Source organism: Beta vulgaris, chromosome 8 (genome assembly GCF_026745355.1).
Source record: "Beta vulgaris subsp. vulgaris cultivar EL10 chromosome 8, EL10.2, whole genome shotgun sequence".
Classification (NCBI taxonomy): Eukaryota; Viridiplantae; Streptophyta; class Magnoliopsida; order Caryophyllales; family Amaranthaceae; genus Beta; species Beta vulgaris.
In genome coordinates, this window is record NC_079209.1 from 37,926,010 (window position 1) to 37,948,993 (window position 22,984).

Genomic DNA, 22,984 nt, shown 5'->3' on the forward strand with positions numbered 1-22,984 from the left:
ACCAGCAAGTTCTTGGCTAACAATCACAGTCGGGTTTTTTGATAAATGGAGAAAAGAGTTCCAACAATTCCGCTCAACACATGATCTACAGAAAATCTTATCTCGCGTATTGTGCATGGGTTAATTGCTTGGGCCCATTTCATATACCAGCTCATGTACGATGAAATTACTAAAATACTCCTACCTCTAAGGAACACAATCCTCCACCAGTTGGAGCTAACTAAAATGCCGTCATTTATTGGAGGTCATATCCTTTATAAATAAGGGTTGTCTCATCAGTCAAAGGTAAGCAACTCTCAACTAGAGAATCTAGATCATCTCTCTACATTGATCACTTTCTCTCTCTACCTCAATCATTTACTGACTTGAGCGTTGGAGGGCCCATCCCGGGGCCATTTCGGGATAGGCTAACCTTGTTTTGCAGGATTCCGCGTACGGATAATGGAGCTCAGGTGTACCTTCTTGGGGCCAACATCAAGTCTCTCAACCTACTACAATCTCTTAATTTCTTGACGAAAACAACGGGAATTAGTACAGTTTAAATTCAATAAATTCCAAAAAAGTCGAATTCTGGTAGGAGAACGAGGTCTACGATGTTCACGTAAATTTTGGGTGGATCTGGTAGCAAAGAATGAGTGTTCCCCTTGGATCTTGGGAAAGCTCAGATACACCACTTGATATGGAACGTGATGCTTCTAGGGTTATGATGGTATCTTTGATTAAAAGAAAGGTTCTTGCATGGATTATGAAAGGAGAATGTGAAAGAAAAAAAAATATTGAAGGCAAAGACTTCAAAGTGAATTAAAGGCAACAATTTGAATTACCTAGCCTAAGCTAGTATCATAACATGAATATAACACATAAGATCTCAATAATCTTTATCAAAAATCTCTTCGTCTGTATTCATATATTCAAGCCCTTTAAATAGGCGTAACAACCCTATATATTCTAAGAGTAGAAAATAGGAATAAAGATAACTAACTAAAAGTGAAACCAAATTCTATCCTAATTAGAACTACTTGGCAGCAAGTAGAGGACTCTATACGCCTAATCTAAGAATTTCTTGGAAGGCAAGCAACGTAATTACACCTCCCTTCATTCTACTTCTAATTCTAAAACTAAGGTGCATAAAGTAGGAAAAACATATTACAAGTGGAATAGTAAAAACTTACAAGGCAATTCACTAACTAACACAAACGACTAGGTAAAAATGAATTATTCTAAATTCCTGTCCAACTAAAACATGACACAACCAGATATTTACCAAGTGAATCTCATCTGAATCCCAAAGTGTTTAGATCAACCTCCATTGCATAGTCTTTAGTAGATTTGAAGAACACTTTGCTGACACGATGGCAGCCACACAGTAGTGGTAGGATGTGTTTTAGGTTTGTCAAGGTTAACTTAGCTTTTTCCATACCCGAACATAATAAACCGCCGTAGTGTCAAATATAATGTATATGGGCTCAAACTTCTATACATCCAATGGACCAATGATAAGGAGCCCAAACTTCTATACAAACATATCCACAAATATTCCAACACCCCCCTCAAGTTGGAGCATGGGGATTACCAATGCCCAACCTTCCACGTAAATAAGAGAACTGTTGGACACCAAATTCTTTGGTAAAAGTTGTTCCGTAGTAGAAACATGGGCGGTAAGAATAAGGCCAGCCTGAATAGCGTCACGAACATAATGACAATCAACCTCAATGTGTTTCGTACGCTCATGAATAACGGGATGTTGAGCAATATAAAGAGCAAACTTGCTATCACAAAAGAGGGAGCTAGCGCGAGAAGAAGAAACACCAAGGCTCCCTACAAGAGCTCGAAGCCACTTAAGTTCCGGAGTCACATCCGCCATGGAGCGATATTCGGCCTCGGCTGAAGAATGCGAAACGGTATGTTGTTTGCGAGTTTTCTAAGAAATGGGAGAGGAGCCAAGAAACACAATCCAACCTGTAATAGAGGGGCGAGTCAAGGGACAACTGATCCAATCAGAATCACACCAAGCTATCAAAGATAAATCACAAGAGGACGAAAGAATAATCCCTTGGCCAGGATTGCCTTTGAGATAACCCATAACGCGAAGGGCAGCCTCCCAATGCAACTGACGAGGTTGATACATAAACTGAGCAAGAACATGCACCACATAGGCTAAGTGAGGGCGAGTGAAGGCCAGATAAATGAGACGAACAATGAGACGACGATATTGAGAGGGATCATCATAGAAGGGACCATCATCACGAGCCAAGTTGTTATTCTGCTCTAAAGGAGTGTCAGCAGGTTTACCGCCAAGTAGACCTGTCTCAGAAATAACGTCAAGAGTGTACTTTAGTTGAGAAAGAAAGAAACCATCAGAACTGCGGGCAACTTCAATACCAAGGAAATACTTCAAAGGACCAAGATCTTTCATGCGAAAACAGTCACCAAGGTAGCGCTTAAATGATGAGAGAGCAGCAGAATCATTACCAGAGATGATAAGATCATCAACATAGACAAGCACGTTCAAGCAAAGAGGGCCCCGACGATAATTGAAGAGAGAATAATCTGAGTAGGAATGAGAGAAACCATACTGACGCAAGGAAGCAGCAAGTTTAGCGAAACAACACCGGGGAGCTTGACGAAGACCATTCAAAGATTTCTGAAGTTTGCAGACCTAATTAGAATGGCTAGGACTGAAACCAGGAGGAAGTTTCATGTACACCCCCTCTGCAAGATCACCATGGAGAAAGGCATTATGGACATCCATTTTATGTACCTCCTAAATGTGAGCAGCTGCAACAGAGAGAAAGACACGAACAGTAACCATTTTCGCAACCGGGGCGAAAGTCTCAGTGTGATCAATCCCCTCCACCTGATGATTGCCAAGAATAACCAAATGAGCTTTGAGACGCTCAACACTGCCATCAGAATTATATTTGATTTTGTAAACCCATTTGCACCCCAAAGCTTTCTTGCCAGGAGGAAGAGAAGTCATCATCACCCAGGTTTTATTATCCTCCAGCGCACTAATCTCTTTTTTGCATGGCCTCGCGCTACCCAGAATACCGCATAGCCTCCTTGAAACTCGAGGGCTCTATGTCGTCATCAACTGCTGCAAGAAAAGCACGATGGCTACCAGAGATATTATCACAATTCACAAAGTGAGCTATAGGGTAAGGAGTAGTACTTGAGGGATCTGGAGCATGAAATGAACCTGGAGGGGGGGCTCTCTGTATGCACGGCACTCACAAAGTAATCATGCAGCAAAATGTTAGGTTGTTTCTCTCTATGCCCACGACCCAAAAGAGGAAGAGGGGGAGGGGGCGCATGGGCATCAGCAGGCCCAGCGGATATAGAAAGAGAGGGAGAAGGAGTTTCGGGGCCAGCAATGGTAAGCGGCCCAGTTTCAGTGGGACAAGGAGAGAGGGGGCCGGGAGCTGGGTCCGGTTCGGCAGGTTAAGGCGTTGGGCCAGCCAGCGAAGAGTTTTGTGTTTGTGTAGGGTGTGTGTTTGGGGCCGAAGGAGGGAGATGTGGGCTGGACGAGGATACTGACATAGAAGGGAGATATGTGGGCTCATGAGGGGGACTTGGGCTAGAGATGGAAGTAGGAAGAAGATCATCAAGGTAGGCTAAGTCACCAGAAGGAGGTGAGTGAGTAGAGGTAGAGGAGGAGAAGAAATAAGGAAAGGACGTTTCAAAAAATTGGACATCCCTTGAAACAAAAATGTCACCAGTCTCCCAATCATAAAGTTTCCACCCTTTCTTCCCCGTAGGATACCCAATCAAAACACATTTCCTGCTACGAGGAGCAAATTTATTTCCTTTGGCTTTTTTATTATGAGAAAAATACAAACAACCAAAGACACGCAAAACATCAAAATCAGGAGAAGTGCCAAAAATCATCTCATAAGGAGTTTTATCACCTAAGACCCAAGAAGGAGTACGGTTGATCAAATGGACAGCAGTAAGAACACATTCTCCCCAAAAGGTAACAGGTAAATTAGCTTGAAACATCAAGGCCCGACTTACATTCAAGATATGTTGATGTTTGCGTTCAACATGCCCATTTTGTTGGGGGGTCCCAGTACAAGAGCTTTGAAAAAGAGTACCACTTTTAGCAAAGAAATCAAGCATGCAGTGAAATTCGGTCCCATTGTCACTCCTAACAATCTGAATTGTGGTATCAAATTGACGATCAATCATGGCAAAGAAAGACATGAAATATTTATGAACCTCAGTTTTATTGTGCAACAAATACACCCAAACGGCACGAGAAAAATCATCAACAATCGTCAAAAAATAAATAGCCCCACAAGAAGGAGTACTATAAGGCCCCCACAAGTCACAATGAATGAGTTCAAACAAACGACTGGCTTTATGAGTGCTAACTAGAAAACTATCACGAGTCTATTTGGCCATATGACAAATCTCACAAAATTCATGCAAATTTTTCCTAAAAGTATTAGAGCAAATAGCAGGAAGCAGCTTCACTACTCTCTCCGATGGATGACCTAACCTTTGGTGCCAAAGATCAAAGAGGCTCAAATCTGGAACACCAACTGCTTGTGCCACAGCCACTGTGCGGAGAAAATAGAGACCCCCTCGCTGTTCACCTGCTCCGATCAGGATCCCTGAAGGTCGATCCTGTATAGCACACAAAGAAGGAGTGAATTGGATAGTACATGTATTATCAGCCACCAAATGTGATACAGAAATCAAATTACACTGAAATTCATGAACATATAAGACATCATGGAGAATAAGATGATCAGTAAGATAAACATCTCCTAGCTAGGAAGCCAACACAGAGTGCCCATTAGGGAGACCAACGGGACAACCAGATATAACACGCACATTGACTAAACAAGACAATGAACCGTTGATATGATGAGAAGCGCCAATATCAATAATACATTCCATACTAAATTTCTCACCTGCATTGCTTTCACCAGTGCTCTGCTCCTTATTAATTAAGTTCATAGGAACCTGTACTTGATCGGGTGTGAGACTAGCAAGAGGCGTGCCACCACCTCCTGCCACATTGAACGTCCCGTTAGTCACGACATGTGCACAAGCTCCCTCTGTGCCACTTGCTGCTCCAGCGGCAGCAACTGCCCCAGCAGCCGAGTTGGGGGAAGTGCCAACACCACCTCTGAGACGAGTGGCGTTCCGAGTATGGAGACGCTCCTCATACCATTCCGGGTTTCCATGAATTTTAAAACAAGTACTAACCTCATGTCCACGCTGTTTGTAATGCGTGCACACAAGTTTAGATTTATCTCCACGTTCATACTTGACCCGACCACGTCCGGCTTGAACATGGAAGGCTTGCACACTTTCTAAGGAACCACGCCCATGTCCGGTGGCCCGGGATTGCTCTTCTTGAATGAGCGTTTGATGCGCTCTATTTAAATCACCCAATGGTTGTTGAGACAAGAGATTAGTCCTCACTGCACTATACTTGCTGCTATCCAACCCAATTAAAAACTGATGAAAAATCTCTTCATCACGATCCTTCGATAATCGCAGCGCGATACCACAACATTTTTTACATTCATAGTGAGGCAAAGGCTTTAATCTAGTCAATTCATCATACAAGCCAAGGAGTTTAGTATAATATTCATCAACACTCATAGTTTCAGTTTGCTTATACTCTGTAATGGCAGCTTTGAGTTGTTGAATTTGGGGCCCTTCGCGACACAAAAGCGCCATTCAAGATAGTCCCGTAACGCCTTAGCGTTGTCATGCATCGGTATGGTGGCGAAAATCCGTGATTCCATACTTCGTAACAGCCACGACATGATCATTGAGTGAACCGTGTCCCAATCAAGTAAGCCTTGCGCATTGACCGGCTTGAGAATTATCCCATCAACAAAGTCATATTTACGTCGAGCACGCAAGGAGAATGTCATGGCTCTTGCCCACGCCGGCCATGTAATTCTCGCCAGTGAAAATTATGTGAGTAATAACGTTGCCTGGCTGATCACCGGATCCCAAGTAATAAGGGGAGGAAGTAGTCACACTCCACTCTCCTTTCATTCCTTCAAGCTTTTTATCATCTCCCATGGTGTTTCTCTCGATCTCTCTCTTGCTATTTTTTTTTCGATTTTCAGTCCTTGCTTATCACGCGGGTGAGGCGAGGATGTCGGCGAGAAGTAAAACTCCAGTTAACCGCCAGTCAGAGTGTTGGCTCTGATACCATGACACGATGCCAGCCACACAGTAGTGGTAGGATGTGTTTTAGGTTTGTCAAAGTTAACTTAGCTTTTCCCACACCCGAACAAAATATACAGCCCTAGTGTCAAATATAATGTATATGGGCCCAAACTTCTATACATCCAATTGACCAATGATAAGGAGCCCAAACTTCTATACAAACATATCTACAAATATTCCAACACAAATGCTTTAATTTACCACCTCTAGTTGTGCTTGGAAATGCTGTAGAATCCTTAATATCCTTATCAAGCAGAGTTCACAATACTCATTACTGTAGACCCCAGTTTTTGCAATTTGGCTTGTAATATGTCATTGGAAATCTTCATAGTGTACTTTCTAATGAATTTAGAATAACCAGCAAATTCTAATTTCTAAAGAAAGATATATGACACAAATAATAAAAGTTGTCCAATTTGAGTTCGGTTCCAATAATTTACTAATAAATTTTTCGTTTTAAATCAAAAACTTGACATAAAATACCTTTTCAAAACGCTTGTTTTAAGAGCTATCCAATAGCAAATATTTTTTAAAAACTCTCAAAATTGAAGTACTGCTGAATAGACTTTAGAGATGGAGAAAAAAATGAGGAAGAGGTGATTACTCAGTGGAGTACCACTCTGTATTATAAGGTTTTATCCAAGGTTTGAATAACAGTAAGTTGGTGATTTTTCTATTGTGGTGGCAATGAAACTTTAGGCGAGTTGTTGATTTAAGTCTAAAACACTCGAAATCAAGGATGGTACCAAAACACAAGGACACACTCAATGTTTTGGGGTTTTGGCCAGAGGCAAGACCCACTCAACCTCTACTCAGCTTATTACTAAAGAACACACTAAAAGTAATAAGGGAAGCTTAACATTTGAGACTCACTCAAAGCATAAACTTGAAAACACAAGTTTTTTTTCTATGAATTCTCACAAAGTTAATTTTCATTGGTCATTTACCACATTATGTAGGGACATGGAGCAGCAAAAGGAAGTTTTTGTACATAATGAACAGCCACAAAGAGTTACAAAGGAGTTCCAAAACTCGTTAAATCACGCCCATCATTATGCTTAATTAATGAGTTCTATAACAAACTAAAAATAAACGATAAAAGCAAATAAAATACTCTTGCCCATAATAGAACTATAGGATGCTCATATCATGCCTATATCATGCTAAGTTTTGTTATTGTTGTTGTATTTAGACTTCAATCATTAACCCATGTAACACTAGGGACAAATTTGGGCTTAAAATCAACACTAAAACACTAGTTGCAACTTTAAATTATAAGATGACCCAAATTCAATAATTTGAAAGATCATCTAATTTTAATTTCCCAATTTGCCTTGATGCACATGCATAGTTGTCTTATGTGGATTGCTAAGCCTTGTAACTAGCATTTTTGAGCTTGTGTCTACCCACAAGCTAGTAGCCTAGCAGGTGTTGTCTCTAGGCCAATTTATCTCTCCTAATAAAAAAAGAGATGGAGAAAAACGGGTTTTGAAATATATTTTAAGGCTTATTTGTCGTTATTCATTAATATTGATCAAGTAAGCGGGAAATGTATTATCATTGTTTACTAAAATAGAGAGACGTAATTATATGTCTATAAAAATATACTTTCTCCCTTCTAAAATATATGAAACACTTCTCTATTTTATGTCTCGGATTTTTGAGAGAAGTGTTTTGCTTATTTCACAATAAAATAAGTAACAAATTGAAAAGTAAGTCGATCTTTTTTAAATGAAGGGAGTATTTTTTTTATATATATCTTTGGGAAAGGTTAGATGTACATTTAATGTACATTGTACACTACTTTTATTATGAAAACTCTTGATACTTTGATTTTAAATTAAAATCACAATTAATTTACCTCTTAAACTTCCTTCTTAATTTAAAGAAAATTTATCACTAATAAAAGTGGTGTACATAAACACAGTAGCGCGGCCACACGCGAAATTATAAGTGTGACGGCGCACGAGACACTCTGTCAGCCGCTAGCTCATTTTCAAATAGTCATATCTCACTTGTTTCTCATCAGAATCGAGCTTTTGACCAGGCATTGGAAAGCTATAGAGCCAAATTTTCATCTTTAACATGACTCTTCCAAAAATATAAGTGTGCTATGAGATATGACCTTTTGAAATTGACCCTCATGCACAAACCCTTATGAATAAATGGAGTTACTCTTATGAACAAATGGAGTTACTCTTATAATAGATGGAGTCACTCTGATGACCAAATGGAGTTACTTGTATGAGTATGTAGTTAGGTTTAACAATAAAAAGGTGTCACTCCTATATAGAAATGTGGTTACTCTTATAAGCAAAGTGGGATTACCTATGCATGTGAACAAATAGGGGTACTCATATGATTAAATGAGTTTACTAGTATGAATAAATAGGGTTACTCCTTATGAACGAATGAGGTTACTCATATTAATAAGTGAGGGTTACTTGTATGAATAATTGGGGATAGTTACTAATACAAATAAAATGGGGTTACTTATGTGAGCAGGATGAAATTACTCATTATGATTAAATGGGGTTACTATTATGAATAAATGGGTTACTCCTTACGAACGAATGAGGTTACTCGTATTAATAAGTGGGGGTTACTTGTATGAACAATTGGGGTTACTGATGCGAATAAAATAAGGTTATTTATGTGAACAAAATGAGGTTACTCATATGAATAAATAGGGTTACTCTTTATAAACGAATAAGGTTACTCGTATTAATAAATAAGGGGTTACTTGTGAACAATTGATGTTACTCGTATGATTAAATGAGGTTGCTCGTATAAATAAATGTGGTTAACGAGGTTACTCATAAGATTAAACAAAATAATTTTTTTTAAATTTCAAATTCCATCAAAATAGATTAACATGGATGTTGTCCATGTTTCTGGGTAAAAATTTGCTTGATTTCTCTTTCCATTAATTTGCTTAATTATTTATTCTAGTTTATGGTCTATTAGTTGAAGTATGGTCCCATGTTAGATCAAAGTATTTGTTCCTGATGTGTTCAATATCAAGTAGGAGTATTGGCTAACAAAACAACGAGCTTTTAGACTACGATGAATCTGAAGGTCTTTCATTAAAGTTGCGATTTACACTCGTCAAGTTGTTGTTCATAGTTTTGAAGGACTTCGAAGGACTTCCATTAAAGTTATGGTCTTAAGGTGATGGTAAAAATGGAGGAGAGAGAAAGTGTGGCGTGAGCATGCCATTGTTGTTGACAGATTTGAAGCATACAAATTGTTGTACAAGGATACGAGGAGAAGTGGGGAAAAAAGAAAGGAGGAGGTTTTGAGGTATTACATCCGCTTGGGCGTCATATATGGCCCGGGCACACGCGAAATTATAGGTGTGGTCGGCCGTATATGAGAATTTATGTTACACAAACTACCCGTTTGGTAGTTGGTCAAAAATGGTTGTAATGGGACTGAATTTGTGTGTAAATTTGTGAAAAATATCATTGTCCGTTCACTTGGTAATGCTAATTTATCCTAAAGTGTCCACTTTCTTTCTTGAATTTTCATTCCCATCGAATACCACTTTGTAGGTGGTAATGAATGGTAATGAAAATTGCTTCATCTTGGAGACAAAAACTGAAGTTTAGGGGTGAGATTGATTTCCCATGCATGGAGGAAAATTGCCTCCCCATGAAGATTTAAGGGTGCTTCCCTAATAAAATTACACTTAAAATTCCTATTACCATAATTTATTAACGACTACCAAACGGGCCGAGAGTATACATATTTATGTTTCGTGTTTCATAATGATGATAATACATAAAACATAGGCTTGGGAGTAAGGATTCCCTTATTTGTCCCCTACTTTTAAAGTTGACCTGTATAGTTGAATTGACTGACCTGCGAGAAGTCCAATAGAATTATTTTTTTAACCACAGGGTCCCTGTGCGAGAAAAAAAAAATACATAAAACATTGAACATACAATCATAAATTGTACATTTCAGTTTGGCGTTTCATCAATAAAGTCGAAAACATCACCCTGCTTAAGGCAGCACTTAATTTACATTTGGTGTTTCGTCCCCATTGGGATTGAGGAAATGAGTGAACCACATAGAAGATGCCTTACGGTAACGCCTATGCCTATCAAGATAATCCACATAGTTTAGGCCATATCGAATATTATAGCCTCCATCTGCTACTTCCATATTGTCTACCAATGACCACACAAAGTATCCCTTCACATTTGTAGGCACGCGCTTCTGGTCCTGATCATATGTTATATCCCTGCAAATATACCAATCGAACATTATTAGTATTACTATTTCAACTAGAAATCTAGTTATGACATAGTACCTCCATCTATTTATTAGTTAATGTTTTAACATTTATCAGGAATGCATTGAAATTTGGGAGACTTAAACCATTTTTTTTTACTATCATAGAATGCCAACTATAGAGTATAGTATGTAAGGCTAGATTTTCTAGTTTTTAGGTATATTTTACGAAATAATGAAATATAATTATTTTCTTTTGTGTATGAATTTAGAAGAGCATATCAATCAGGGGTTATATGTCTATAGCAAAGTTATCAAAAATGATACCCCCCATTATTTACAAAAACTTGGTACATATCCTGAAATATTCGATGATGCTTTTAGATTATACACTTTACATATAATACAACTGAATAAAAATAGCAACTTTGTATATTTGAGTATTAATATCAATTTTCTATAATTTTGCTAGTATATTAATCATATCAATGGTCAAAAGTTTTGGTATTGACAAATGTGAAAGCTAACGTGCTGCAACTAATAAAAATCAGAAAATTAGTTGTTAAGTATGTAAAGTTAACATGTTCCCAAGTATAAGAAGAAGATAGAAGATGACACATATAACTGTAGAAGGGCTATTGTATTCATTAATAATTTATATGAGGATCAAAACCTATTGTATATGGATATGGTCAGATTATTCTCCAATGTGAGCCTATAACAAGTCTCGCCGTATAAATTTAATATCGATGCTTAAATGTCTCAAGTACTCTTACACATATTTATTAGGGAGAAAACCTAATAAAAAATAGTCAACCTTTGGATTTTTTAAGATTATCATCATGTTTTTTTTTTAACGGGTTACATATGAAACAAGAATAATTGATCACCTAATTTAAGGTCTAATTTCAACTCAAAATGAAGAAATGAAGTTAGTTCGAAACTCAATATTACTCCAAACCAACCCGAATATGCTCGACCAGAAACTAATTAACTTGACTCAAAATAGACTTGATTCGTAACTAACTCATACCTAAATGACCTTCTCTTAAAAAGTAATATAAAATGTAGCATTCTATTATTTCTTTTTATTATTTAACAAAGTTGTATGACAATCAATAACTATTAGAAAGAAATGAGTGAAGTATCATACGCCAAAGTTTCACGAAGATTGAAGAGATAATCGCTAATGTCATTGATCCGGTACCCATCAAGCAGCGCTTCCTTAATTTCTTCGATGTTTTTATCCGCAACTAAATCCCTAATGGAGCCCGTGATTGTGGGCATTGAAGGAATACCTGTGTTGCATACCATTGTATCAATCCCATGACATTATACAGAAAATAAGACATAAAAAGAAAAAAGATGTACTAATTGTAGAGCGTGGATACGAGATTATTTATTCTATTACTTTTCATTATAATAATAATTCCATTTTTGTTCTAATTTTAAGTTGAAACTCGTTTCATATGTCGTGAATGTACCGGATTAATTTGTAGTTTTCACTATATACCTCCGACAATCTCTTATATATACCATATATCTTCATACTTTTCAAAATTCATCGTATACCACTCAGGTTCCTCAAAATTCACCATAAGTCCTTAATGACTGTCAATTTCTTTAGTCATTAATCGCTTATTCCGTTACAAAATCCTAGTTAATCCCTATTTGAATCGTTAAGACGTTAACCTTAATTGACTAACAATAAAGCACGACAAATGACCCTTTTAATCACTCTTCCTTCATAACTTTTTTCCTTCTTCTTTGATCTTATGTGTTGTTTCAATGCTTATATGTGACGGCAAATGAGTGAAATAAAAAGCGATTTAAGGTATAGTAATGGAATTAGGCTTTAATGATCAAAAAGTTAATTGTTTAATCATTAAGGGTGTATGATGAATTATCAACAAATTGAGAGGTACATGGTGAATTTTAAAAACATCAATGATATATGGTGAATAAAAAATTTGTCGAGAGTATGTCATATAAACTCCGTTTTTATTATCTATGATCCACTATTCTATTTCGTTTTTATTATCTATAATCCACTATTGTATTTGTAATAGAGATATAGTTGCTAAACCAAGAGGTCAAGAGTAACTCATGAATCTCCTTTTTTTTTGTGGGGTTTTTTTTTGGGGGGGGGGGATAGTTCTCCTTTCAAATGCAGAAGGTTTTTTTTTTACTAATCATTTTCTTTTCAAATTTATGTGATACTGATGAAACAAAATTTCAAGTGTATTATATCTGATGTAATGACATGTCAATGCAGTGGAGAATGACAATGCTTTTTAAGTAGAGAAACTATTAGTCGTCTCTTAGTCGTCTCATCTTGAGAGGGGTCAAACAGGGGTATTATTTATATTTCGTGCAAGAAGACAAATGACTGTTCAATAAAGCTGGTATTAAAGTTTATTAAAATTGGTACCAACATCAAAGTAACTTTTGGTACCTATACCAAAGTGTAAAGAACTTTGGTACAAACATATACCAAAGTTCAGTAAAATAGGTACCGATACCAAAATTACTCTTACTCCGTACAAACTTTGGTATCAACTTTGAGCTTTGGTACCAGTTATACTTATTTTAATATCAACTTTGAACTTTGATACGAGTTATCCTTATTTTGGTACCTTGCCATTTTGGCATCTCACGATGAGATGTCTAGTAAAGTTCTTTTAAGTACTCCAAGGACATAAAAATGGAGACACGAGATTTTATAAAATTCGTGAAAAATATAAAATCTCGTGAAAAGAGAAAAGATGAAGAGAGATAAATAACCACTTGAATGTGATAAGGATCAAGGAGAAGAAATCACAAGCTACATAAACGTTATGGAAAAGGGTAATATGTAAAAAAAAAAAAAAAAAAAAAAATCCAAGAAAATGCATTGTACAAATGCATGATTGACTTACCATTCTCAGTCACATATACTTCTGGGTTGTTGTATGCATGCTTGACGTAAAGAAGCAAGTCTCTCAATCCGGTAGGAACCACATAAATATCAGTACTTTGTGGAGCTGGAGATCCAATCAACTTCCCATCCTTGTTTGTTACTGGAGAGAATATATGAGAAGCAAATGGTAAATATAAGCTGATCAAAGAAATTGCATCCTGCTACCATTTGCATATCTGGAACTCAATACTCTTGGAAATTAAAATGTAAAAGGCTGGGAAAGGGAAAGGGAAAGGGAAAGCAAGACAAAGGGTTTGTACTTATTTCAAAATATAGTGTTGATTTGCAATGATTAATTCCAATTTGAGTAGCCAAGCAATTGTAAGAAATTGCAAGTCTAAATATCTAACCATGACAAACATATAAGTTGTTAAAATTACGAATTTTTCACCCGTTACACTTGAGGTTTTATGAAATTCATGAGATACCTTTATGTTTTCAAAAATTTATTGAGTATTCTTAAGTTTGCATATAATGTATTAGACACCCTCAAGAATTGATTGGTATTAATTCTGTTAATTTAAATAACTTGAAATCACTTGAACTCCAACCTTATTCGTCTATTTTACCATATTATGTCAAAAATGTCCTTTTATAGTGATATAAATCCCTTTTTCTATGTGATCAAAATAGTTCTGATAATGACCTAACTAACTATTAGAAAAATTTGTCTGCTTTCAAAAGACTTTATTAGGCATAATACGAAATATTAGGGGAATTAGGATATGGTCAACTTATATTAGGTCATTTAAGTTAACATAATCAACACCCATAATTTATTGAGGGTGCTTGGTACATTATATGCAAAATGAAAGTATACCCGATAAATTTTTGAAATCGTAAGTGTAACTCATGAATTTCGTAAAACTTCATGGGTATTTTGTAATATTTGGTACACTATATGCAAAATCAAAGGATACCCGATAAATTTTTGAAAACGTAAAAGTAACGAACTCATGAATTTCGTAAAATTTCATAGGTATTTTGTGAAAAATCCGTTAGAATTAGTATCATTATCGTGAAGAAAGTATAAGCTAGAAACATAATTTAAAAACAAATATATATTGACTAAGTAAATTAAATGATATGTTTATGAGCTAATCACCTGTTTGCTCTATGAACTCCACGCGACACTGCCCGTAGGTGGTATCAATAGTAGATACATGAGAGGGTGTCACATATCTTGAAGTATAGTAATTGAGGCCTATGAAATCATAGGAGCCTTGCACCATTTCTTTTTCTTCAGGGGTAAATTTGGGAAGCCCTCCAATGACAAGTTCCTGCATTATTTTGGGATATTCGCCATAGAACAGTGGATCCATGTACCTAAAATGAAATATAATATTAAACAATTTAGATAATGAATACTAATCTCCATCAGATTTTTAGGTACTTTTCTTTAGTCTAACATAGACGACTCGATGAAAATTCATGTAAAAGTGGAGTAAGATAACAATAACAGTTTAGCAGTACTTGACACTTACCAACCCAACATCATGGCCAAAGATGCCTTTTGAACTTTTATATGATGTTCATTTTTTCTGTCATAAGGCTCGAACCACAAAGATGATAGCGAGATGCCAATTTTGCCACCTTGAGCTTGCTAAAATCACCCACGATTAGAATTATGAAACAGAAAGGTATTAGGCTACATACAGTATATCAGTATATCTTATGCAATAGCTCCTTTTGTTTTCTTTAACAACAATTTCTAAAATCAAAGTTGACCTATTTGGTTAAAGGCCCTCTTTCCACTCTTAAGATATGAGTTAAATTCTTTCCGTTTATGAAGTGATTTCATCTTACCTTATCAAAAAAACAACAATTTCTTTTTCAAGTTTTTGATACATATTTTAGTTTTGACCATTATTGACGTATTATCTTATCCCTAAAAATCATAAAAAATTGATATAGTATTTTGACAATATCAATTGACTAAAATCAAATTAAAGAGCACCTTGAATATCAGATATTTAGTTAATATAATCACAATTCACAAGTGAAAAATTACTTTTCTCTCTCTTTCCTAGTCGTTTTCTTTATAAACCCTAGTTTTCTTTTTTGATTATCTAGTGTCTACGACCACCTATTTGAACGGTAGCAAGCACCCCCTCCTTTTCTTTTTGCATTTGTTTATAAGTTTTTGTTTACAATATATTTCTAATCTCTCACTAATATAGAGTTTTTCTACTCATATATTGCGTTAAATCTACCAATATATTGAGTTTCATTTATCTCCTTGTGAGAGTTTCGGGACCACCTTAGTGTTTTGTTTTCTTTATTTACATATTGATTTGTTAATGAGAATTTGTACGGCTTCATAGTTAATATCACTTCTTTGTCTACAATCCGTTAAATCAGATCAAAGTTATACGTCAAAAATATAACATATCAATTTAAACCACTCGTAGAAGGCTAGCTATATCAAATAGCGGTGTAAAAAAGGGTTTTGCAAAACTATAAGATCATAACAACGATCGTAATTTTTTCATAATAGAAATTTATTTGATCCAATTTGATATGTATTTGTTGGTTTGACTTGTGTAGATATCATATGATTTAAATCAATAAATTAATTTAATTTAAAAAATTACATATTAATTGACTAAATCTGACATAAATATAGTTTGATATTTATGATAGTAAAAATTGTAGTGAAAGTTCTATAATTTTGAATAAAAAATCAAATTGTAACTGTAAAAAAGATTTAGTCCCACCGTTTCTTAAAGTTCTACTCACTTTCTTTTTCCATCCATTTTTTAAAGTTCTATTCAATATTATTTATTCCTTATTTGGCAAAAAAAACAATAATTTAATGATCCTTGGTCCACACACACTCTCTCTATCTCTCTCTCTCTCCCATGTTCTCTATCGTCCTTAAATATAAAAAACTCATACTTTCTCTCCTCGTTAAAAAAAAGGTAAATAAACCAAAATGATTCACTTTTACACTCTCTTCAATTTACTCTAAAACGTGTTTCTCTGGTAAAACATCCTGACGTCTACTTAAAAGAAATTAAAGGAAAAGAGCTAGTACATTATTTAAGTTTATAACCTTGAGCCTCAGTTCCAAAAAGTATGACAGAGCTAGGTTAATATAGAGAACCCAATTATGCAGAGAAATTAGGAAAGTATTCCCTCCATTCATTATATATCTTCCTATTGGCATTTTACACGGATTTTAATACACTTCTTTCACCATTAATATTTAGTAATGTTTATATTTTAAATTATTATAAAGATATATATTAAAACAGATTAATAGAACCCTACATGATATTATAATATTTTACTTTGACCACTTCTAAAGTTAAAAAATATATTCTAAGAGCGAAATAGTATACATAAAAAGTAAATTTGTCTCATATATATGTATTTCAGGTGATCTATTCAGAATTGGGCATAATTAATCACCTTATAATTATCTCTGTAGTTTTGGACAGCAGCAGCATGAGATAGGATTATGTTGTGTGTGGCAACAAATGGACTTTGCTCAACCTGACTGTTCGCGGGTAGTCCTTCTTTGTATCCAAACGAACCAAAATTATATGGCTCATTTATTGTTATCCAGTTTTTCACTCGATCACCAAATGTCTTAAAACATAAATCTGTGTAGTATTTGAAATCCTCTCTATATCCAAACATCGCCCGCCACCCAAAAGTAAAAGAAAAAGATATTAGATAAAGAAACATAGAAGGGAAAAAAAAAAGAAGGTACATAATTAACATTGTTTCAATACATTTATATGAGTAGACAATAGTAATATAGGGGGGATAATTAAAAATATTGATGGTCAAAACTATATATTGGAAATCGTGTAAGTTAAAATGTTGTATCTTTTAAAAAATGGAGGAATATATCTTGCAACGACTAATCAATGAAATGATTGAGATTAGATGAGAGTATTAACTATTTTTAAACGTAAAACTGTATAAGATATGTCCAATTTCATTTTGATATGTATTTTTTTAGTTTTGACTTTTATTGTAGATGTTGTATGACTTTGAATAAATAAATTAAGGTTAATTTTTTTATAAAAAAATAGATATGTCCAAAATTAAATGTGGAATGAAATTCTAAGATATAGAAGGGAGAAAAAAAAAAAAATATTACATGATATCCTTGCTCAAAAAGCCGCTATACTTGTCTTGTATACTCTGAGGGAGGTCGAAGTGAAACATAGTCACGAAAGGGGTGATTCCTACAAAGATTATGAAAAAAAAGATCCATAAGTTGGCTAAAAAAGTTAATTAAGGATCCTTTCAAAAAAAAAAAAAAAAAAAAGTTAATTAAGGATGGAAAAACTATTTAAGCATGTTTGAAAGTGATCCTTACCATTAGCAACCAGTTCATCGATCAAATTATTGTAGAATTCAATTCCTTGTTGATTCACGATAGTGTTATCGTAACCAGCATCTACACATCAATTCCAATAAATTGATTATTAGCATCTACAATTCTACACCAAGAAAATAATCAATAGTACTATTGATACAAAGACTGAAAGACTGACAACCATACAATACAAAGACTGAAAGACTGAAAGACATCTGAAAAACTAGAATTATATAAGATCGGATTAGAATCAATGCTATAAGTGTACGGGTGTTCAAAACTTGTATCGATCAGATTTTAGATCCTTTATTTAAACTATGACTGTAACTCTATATAAGTGGCGAATAACTTTTACTAGTGAAATCACCCCTCTCCAATATCTTTAGAAAGATAAAAACGCTCGAACGACTAATTTTCGAAATGAAAACTGATTTTCAAAAATTAAGTGAAGATCTCCTAGAATTAACGTTCGTGGCAACTGATTCTATACGTTCTCCATGTATAAGTTTCTCTCTAACCTCTCTATACTACGTACGACTCTTCGTTTTCGCCTACCCAATAGTTTGATTTAGATATGGTTTCTTCAAGTGGTTACTGGTTAGTATTTACAATCAATTTTTTTTTTGAAATCATCTTTGTTGTTCCAATCTAGGCTTTTAGTTCTTTTTCGTCATTAATATACTTTCCTTATGTTCATTTGTTTGCTAGAGTGATTTTATACCTTGTCGGAGGAGATCTTCTGTTTGAGCTAGGGTCTTAAATTTTTGTTGTGATTAGATAAGGTAATTGGCTTAAGAGCGTAGTCTCTAGAGTACATTAGCTCATAGGTTGGATATAAAGCTTTGTATTCCGAAAAGACAATGGATCTAAAAATTATCAAAAAAAAAAAAAAATTGATTAGATCTAAAGGCCCATTGCCAAACAATTTGAGAGAAACCACCCAACATAGTGTTGGGATGACGGTTTTGAACCTTCGACAAGGCCTTGGAATTTGAGATGGTGCTCTACTTAATTTAACGCCGGAATTTGCTTCCCAGTGCGGTGCAGATTAAGGAAGAAAGGGAGCAGTCAATTTCGGCACGGTCGTTTCTTTCAAATGCTTAGGGTAATATTTTTTTTGTTTGTATAGTCGAATAGAAACGGAAGGGTAAGGACTGCAATAAAAAGCGACTGTTGAGCAGTCGGTAATTTCTTTAAAAATAAATTCGACTAAACTCGCGTTTTATTACTATCCGTCGAGCGGTTGGTATATTTTGTTGAGCAGACGGTACTTAACGACGCTTCTACAAGCGATTGGAAATGGGGTTTAGTCATCGATAGTAAGCATTGGCTTTGGTTTAAAATGCGCATTTAATAATCCATAAAATATTTTCAAATGGCTTATGGAATACCGGTGGTGAAGTACAGAAGAGGGCAGCCCTCGTGGGCGACTGTGCTACTTTGCATTTTAATAGGAAGTTAGAGCATTAAATTATAGTTAGAAATTCTGGTCGATTTTTTGTCTTTTCTACTGATATTTCGTCGGTCTAATCGGCCGATACACAGATTCTAGTAGTAACATTGGGTCAAGTTAACTTTGGGTTGATCTCGATTCGGTTTGATCATATTTTGGGTTTTGGGTTGACTTTCTAGTCGTTGTTTTGGGTTTATATTGGATCTTCAGTCGGGTAAATCGGTTCGGTAATTGTGTTTGCATCAACTTTATCAGATTTAACTACAACGCCAAAAATTCTATTTTATCATATTGCATAATATTAACAATGTAGTTTTTTTTATAAAATATGTGTTTGTTCCTCTCTAGTTTAGGCTCTTTCTTTTTTTTTTCTTTTTTTTGGTACATAATGAAAGTTAGGACACCCTTCTCTTAAGGGAGAGTTTAGTCTCTTTCTTATGTCAATCAATCATTTCTTCCAGATAAGTTACATATTTTTAAAGTCACACGCAAGTATGCATTATATTGATTTAATTTTCTTGATACATAATTTGTAATAACTTTTTAAGTTTGTATTATTTTGGGGTTAATTTTTATCAATGGTTATGCCATATGACTTTTCATGAAGGAAAATGTTCCTTTCCTGTAAAAAAAAAAAGCTACAAAGTTTTAGAGAAGAAGGAAATATTTGAATAACGACAAGAAACTATAATTTTATTGGAGCAAATTTGTATGCAGAACTGGATTTTGTGACTTACAAGGCAATATTCTCGACCATGAAATGGAAAACCTATAAGCAGTCATTCCCATTTCCTTCAACAGACTCACATCATCCTGCCAAGCATGCCAAGATTAATAAGAATAGATTAAAATACGAGTATCTGACGCTCCACTGCAAAGTGTTAATGCACCATTATTATTATTGATCATGTCCAAAGTGCCTCTTGGTAAGTAAAAGAGCGCAGCATAAAAACTATTGTCTTCACTCTTCACATAGGCCGGGGATCCCAACAGGCCAACAAAAAGAGAGAGCAAATATCATTGATACATATTTTATTAATTTGTACCAAAATGTACATAAACTCATGTGTGGTAGATTAAAGCAAGTACCTGATAGAGGCTGTATGAATCGATAGCCATCTGATTCCCACCACTTGATATCATGGAATCCCATGTGCTTGGTGCTCTCCCCCCTTCTTTTCCATTTCCTTCAGTCTACATTTTTTACCAATCGTTATAAAAATCTACCATTGACTCATATAGTCTTACGTACTTCTTTTTCAAGACAAAATTACCTACTACTTCCTTTGTTCAGATTCAAATAAAATGCTTCTATTTTTTATGTAAAAGCTTGTTTAATTTATTTCATAATAAAGAAGAATATAAGAATTTTTACAGATCGTCACATAATAAGAATAATAAAATAAAGGACTTTTAACAAAAAAGAATACTAATTTAATAACTAACATTTCTAGATTAAGACTTAAGACTAGGGACTAAACTATATTAGATTGTATAGGTGACACGTGCCCTACCAAATTTACAATCATAGATATGCCTCTAGTCAAGACATCTATTTGTTTAGCTTATGTACCTAATTAATTATCACGTCACAAAATCATACACTCCCTTGATATGAAATTAATAGAAAAATTATTTCAATATCTCATAATTAAGATTATTATAAAATTTATCATACATATATAAAATTTACACTTATTGTTTTATTTTGTTAAAAACTTGATAAAAATTATACATTGATATACGTGAAAGTCAAACTGTGTAAATAAAAAAACAAGCAGGTTATATTATGCAGACAAGAGGCTGAAAGAGCTAGAAAAACCTGAAGAGCAGAAGTGGAGGCACCAAAAATAAAATCAGAAGGGAAATCAGATCTCTTGATATGAGTTGGTATAGAGATAGTGGCAGGCTCCAGGCCAGGAGCCAACACCACTGACATAGTGCTCCCATCCACGGATGGCTCTGGCACTTCCACCGACGGCTGCTTTGGAAGCGGTGCCGGTGCCACCACCAACTGATCTGTTGGTGATGTGGTTAAAGTGGGTGATGTTACACCATTATTTTCAAGACCTTTACAAATAAAGGCTTTCGTGTTATTCTTTGAGTTTAGCTTTTTTCTAAGGAAGGTGAAGTCTAGAGAGCTCTTGGTTGTACCTTTTTGATGTTGATGGGTATGTATGGAGATATTTTCATAACCTAGAGGCGCTGCTGTTACACAAAAGAGTGCCATTAATTAGTGCTTATTACGTAATAGTACGTCTTTAATTTGTTGCATCTCTTATATATAGAGTACGAGCTAATGTTGTATGATCAGCTTTTGCATTAATGACACTCCGAGTAAAGATCGCGATCTTGATTTACACCCCCAATCAAGTCTCTTTTTTAATCTGATTTCCGACGGCATGACCCAATAAAGATACGACAGCTAATTACACGTTCATTTAAATACTCTACTTACCTTAATTTAGTGACTCCATTCCCTAGTTAGGATAAGGTGGTCAGGTGGATCACTTGCGTGATACTCGCTTCCTACTAACAAATATTATGATAATATCAATCTTCATGAACTCGTGACACTCGAGGGCTTTGACTCTTCATGATCAGCTATGAATTGACTGGTATGTTCCGGGCATTTTCCTCATGGTTAATTTGTTATATTTTTTTTTTGGGAAATCTCCTCACGTATCCATGAGGCCGGTTCGACGTAATTCTCAAATTGCCTCTCACATTTGGGAAATTCCTGAGATATCTCTAAACTTGGACTTTGTACTCAAAATACCCTTATTATTAGCGCCGTTAGGTTTTGTCTTTCTCTCTCATCCCCATCTTCATCTTCTTTATTTCTCCTCCCACCATCCTCCATTGATGACATCATAAACCTCCAATTTTTTCTCTCTCCTTCCACCTATATGTCTTTCTCTCTCCTCCTCATCTTCATCTTCTTCATCTTTATCCATGCTCATATGACAATTAAGTTAGGAAAATTCCAATGTCTCACCAATCCATTTTCAACCCCTCTTAAACTAACAAAATGATAAGGCACGAAAAAAGCTTGAGATCTTCTCATTAATAATCATGGTAAATTATACCTAAGAATCCTCTAAGGAGGAGGTAATCAATGAGGATCAAAATAACTTCCCTAAAAGATAGGAAAGAATATATACTAGAATATCTCAAGATACCAAAGATATCTCTAAACCCCCCCCCCCCCCCTCAAGTTGAAGCATGCAGGGATGAAATGCCCAACTTGGACATGAAAAGATCAAACTGTATCTTGTCAAGCATTTTAGTAAATACATTAGTCAACTGTCTAGTGCTAGGAACATAAGACGGAGCTATCAAACCATGCATCCTGGATCACATTACGAACAAAATGACAATCAACCTCGATGTGTTTCGCGCGCTCATGAAACACATGATTGTGAGCAATATGAAAAGCAGACCGACCATCACAAAAAACGGGAATGGCCTTGGGATGATGAACCCCAAGACTAAGAAAGAGGCCCTTGAGCCACTTAAGCTCACAGGTAATGGCGGTCATCGATCTATACTCAGCCTCAGCTGAAGACAAGGAAATGGTGTGCTATTTCCTGGATCACATTAGGAACGTCTCGTGATGGGACAAGCAGCTCAATCAGAGTCACACCAACCCTATAGTGTGAGATCACTAGCAGAACTAAGTAAAATATCGTGCCCTAGTGTGCCCTTCAAGTAACGAACAACACGCAAGCGACATCCCAATGAGCAATGTGAGGAGCTTGAAGGATCTGGGAGAGACTATGAACCGAATAAGCAA

The 22,984-nt window shown here is 35.4% G+C and overlaps 1 protein-coding gene across 1 annotated transcript; it reads right to left on the bottom strand.

Moving 5' to 3' along the window:
* Positions 1-10,056: 10,056 nt before the first annotated feature.
* LOC104901409 (beta-glucosidase 24) lies at positions 10,057-21,561 on the bottom strand. The gene is made up of 11 exons (XM_010688982.4): positions 21,011-21,561; positions 20,278-20,382; positions 19,926-20,001; positions 17,736-17,816; positions 17,514-17,601; positions 16,814-17,030; positions 14,884-15,002; positions 14,505-14,725; positions 13,359-13,499; positions 11,594-11,738; positions 10,057-10,450 (listed from the first exon to the last, which is right to left on the bottom strand). The coding sequence occupies exons 1-11, from the start codon at positions 21,416-21,418 to the stop codon at positions 10,222-10,224; spliced, it is 1,830 nt and encodes a 609-aa protein (XP_010687284.1). The 5' UTR covers positions 21,419-21,561; the 3' UTR covers positions 10,057-10,221.
* Positions 21,562-22,984: the final 1,423 nt, after the last annotated feature.

Bases quoted from the DNA above. Each gene is read 5' to 3' on its own strand.
- LOC104901409 (XM_010688982.4), bottom strand. From the start codon at position 21,418: ATGGCACTCTTTTGTGTAACAGCAGCGCCTCTAGGTTATGAAAATATC. The intron at 15,003-16,813 runs GTGATTAATTAT...GGGTGATTTTAG, and splicing joins ACTACAGAGATAATTATAAG to CAAGCTCAAGGTGGCAAAAT. The intron at 10,451-11,593 runs GTATGATACTTC...GTATATTTGCAG, and splicing joins AATCTTCGTGAAACTTTGGC to GGATATAACATATGATCAGG.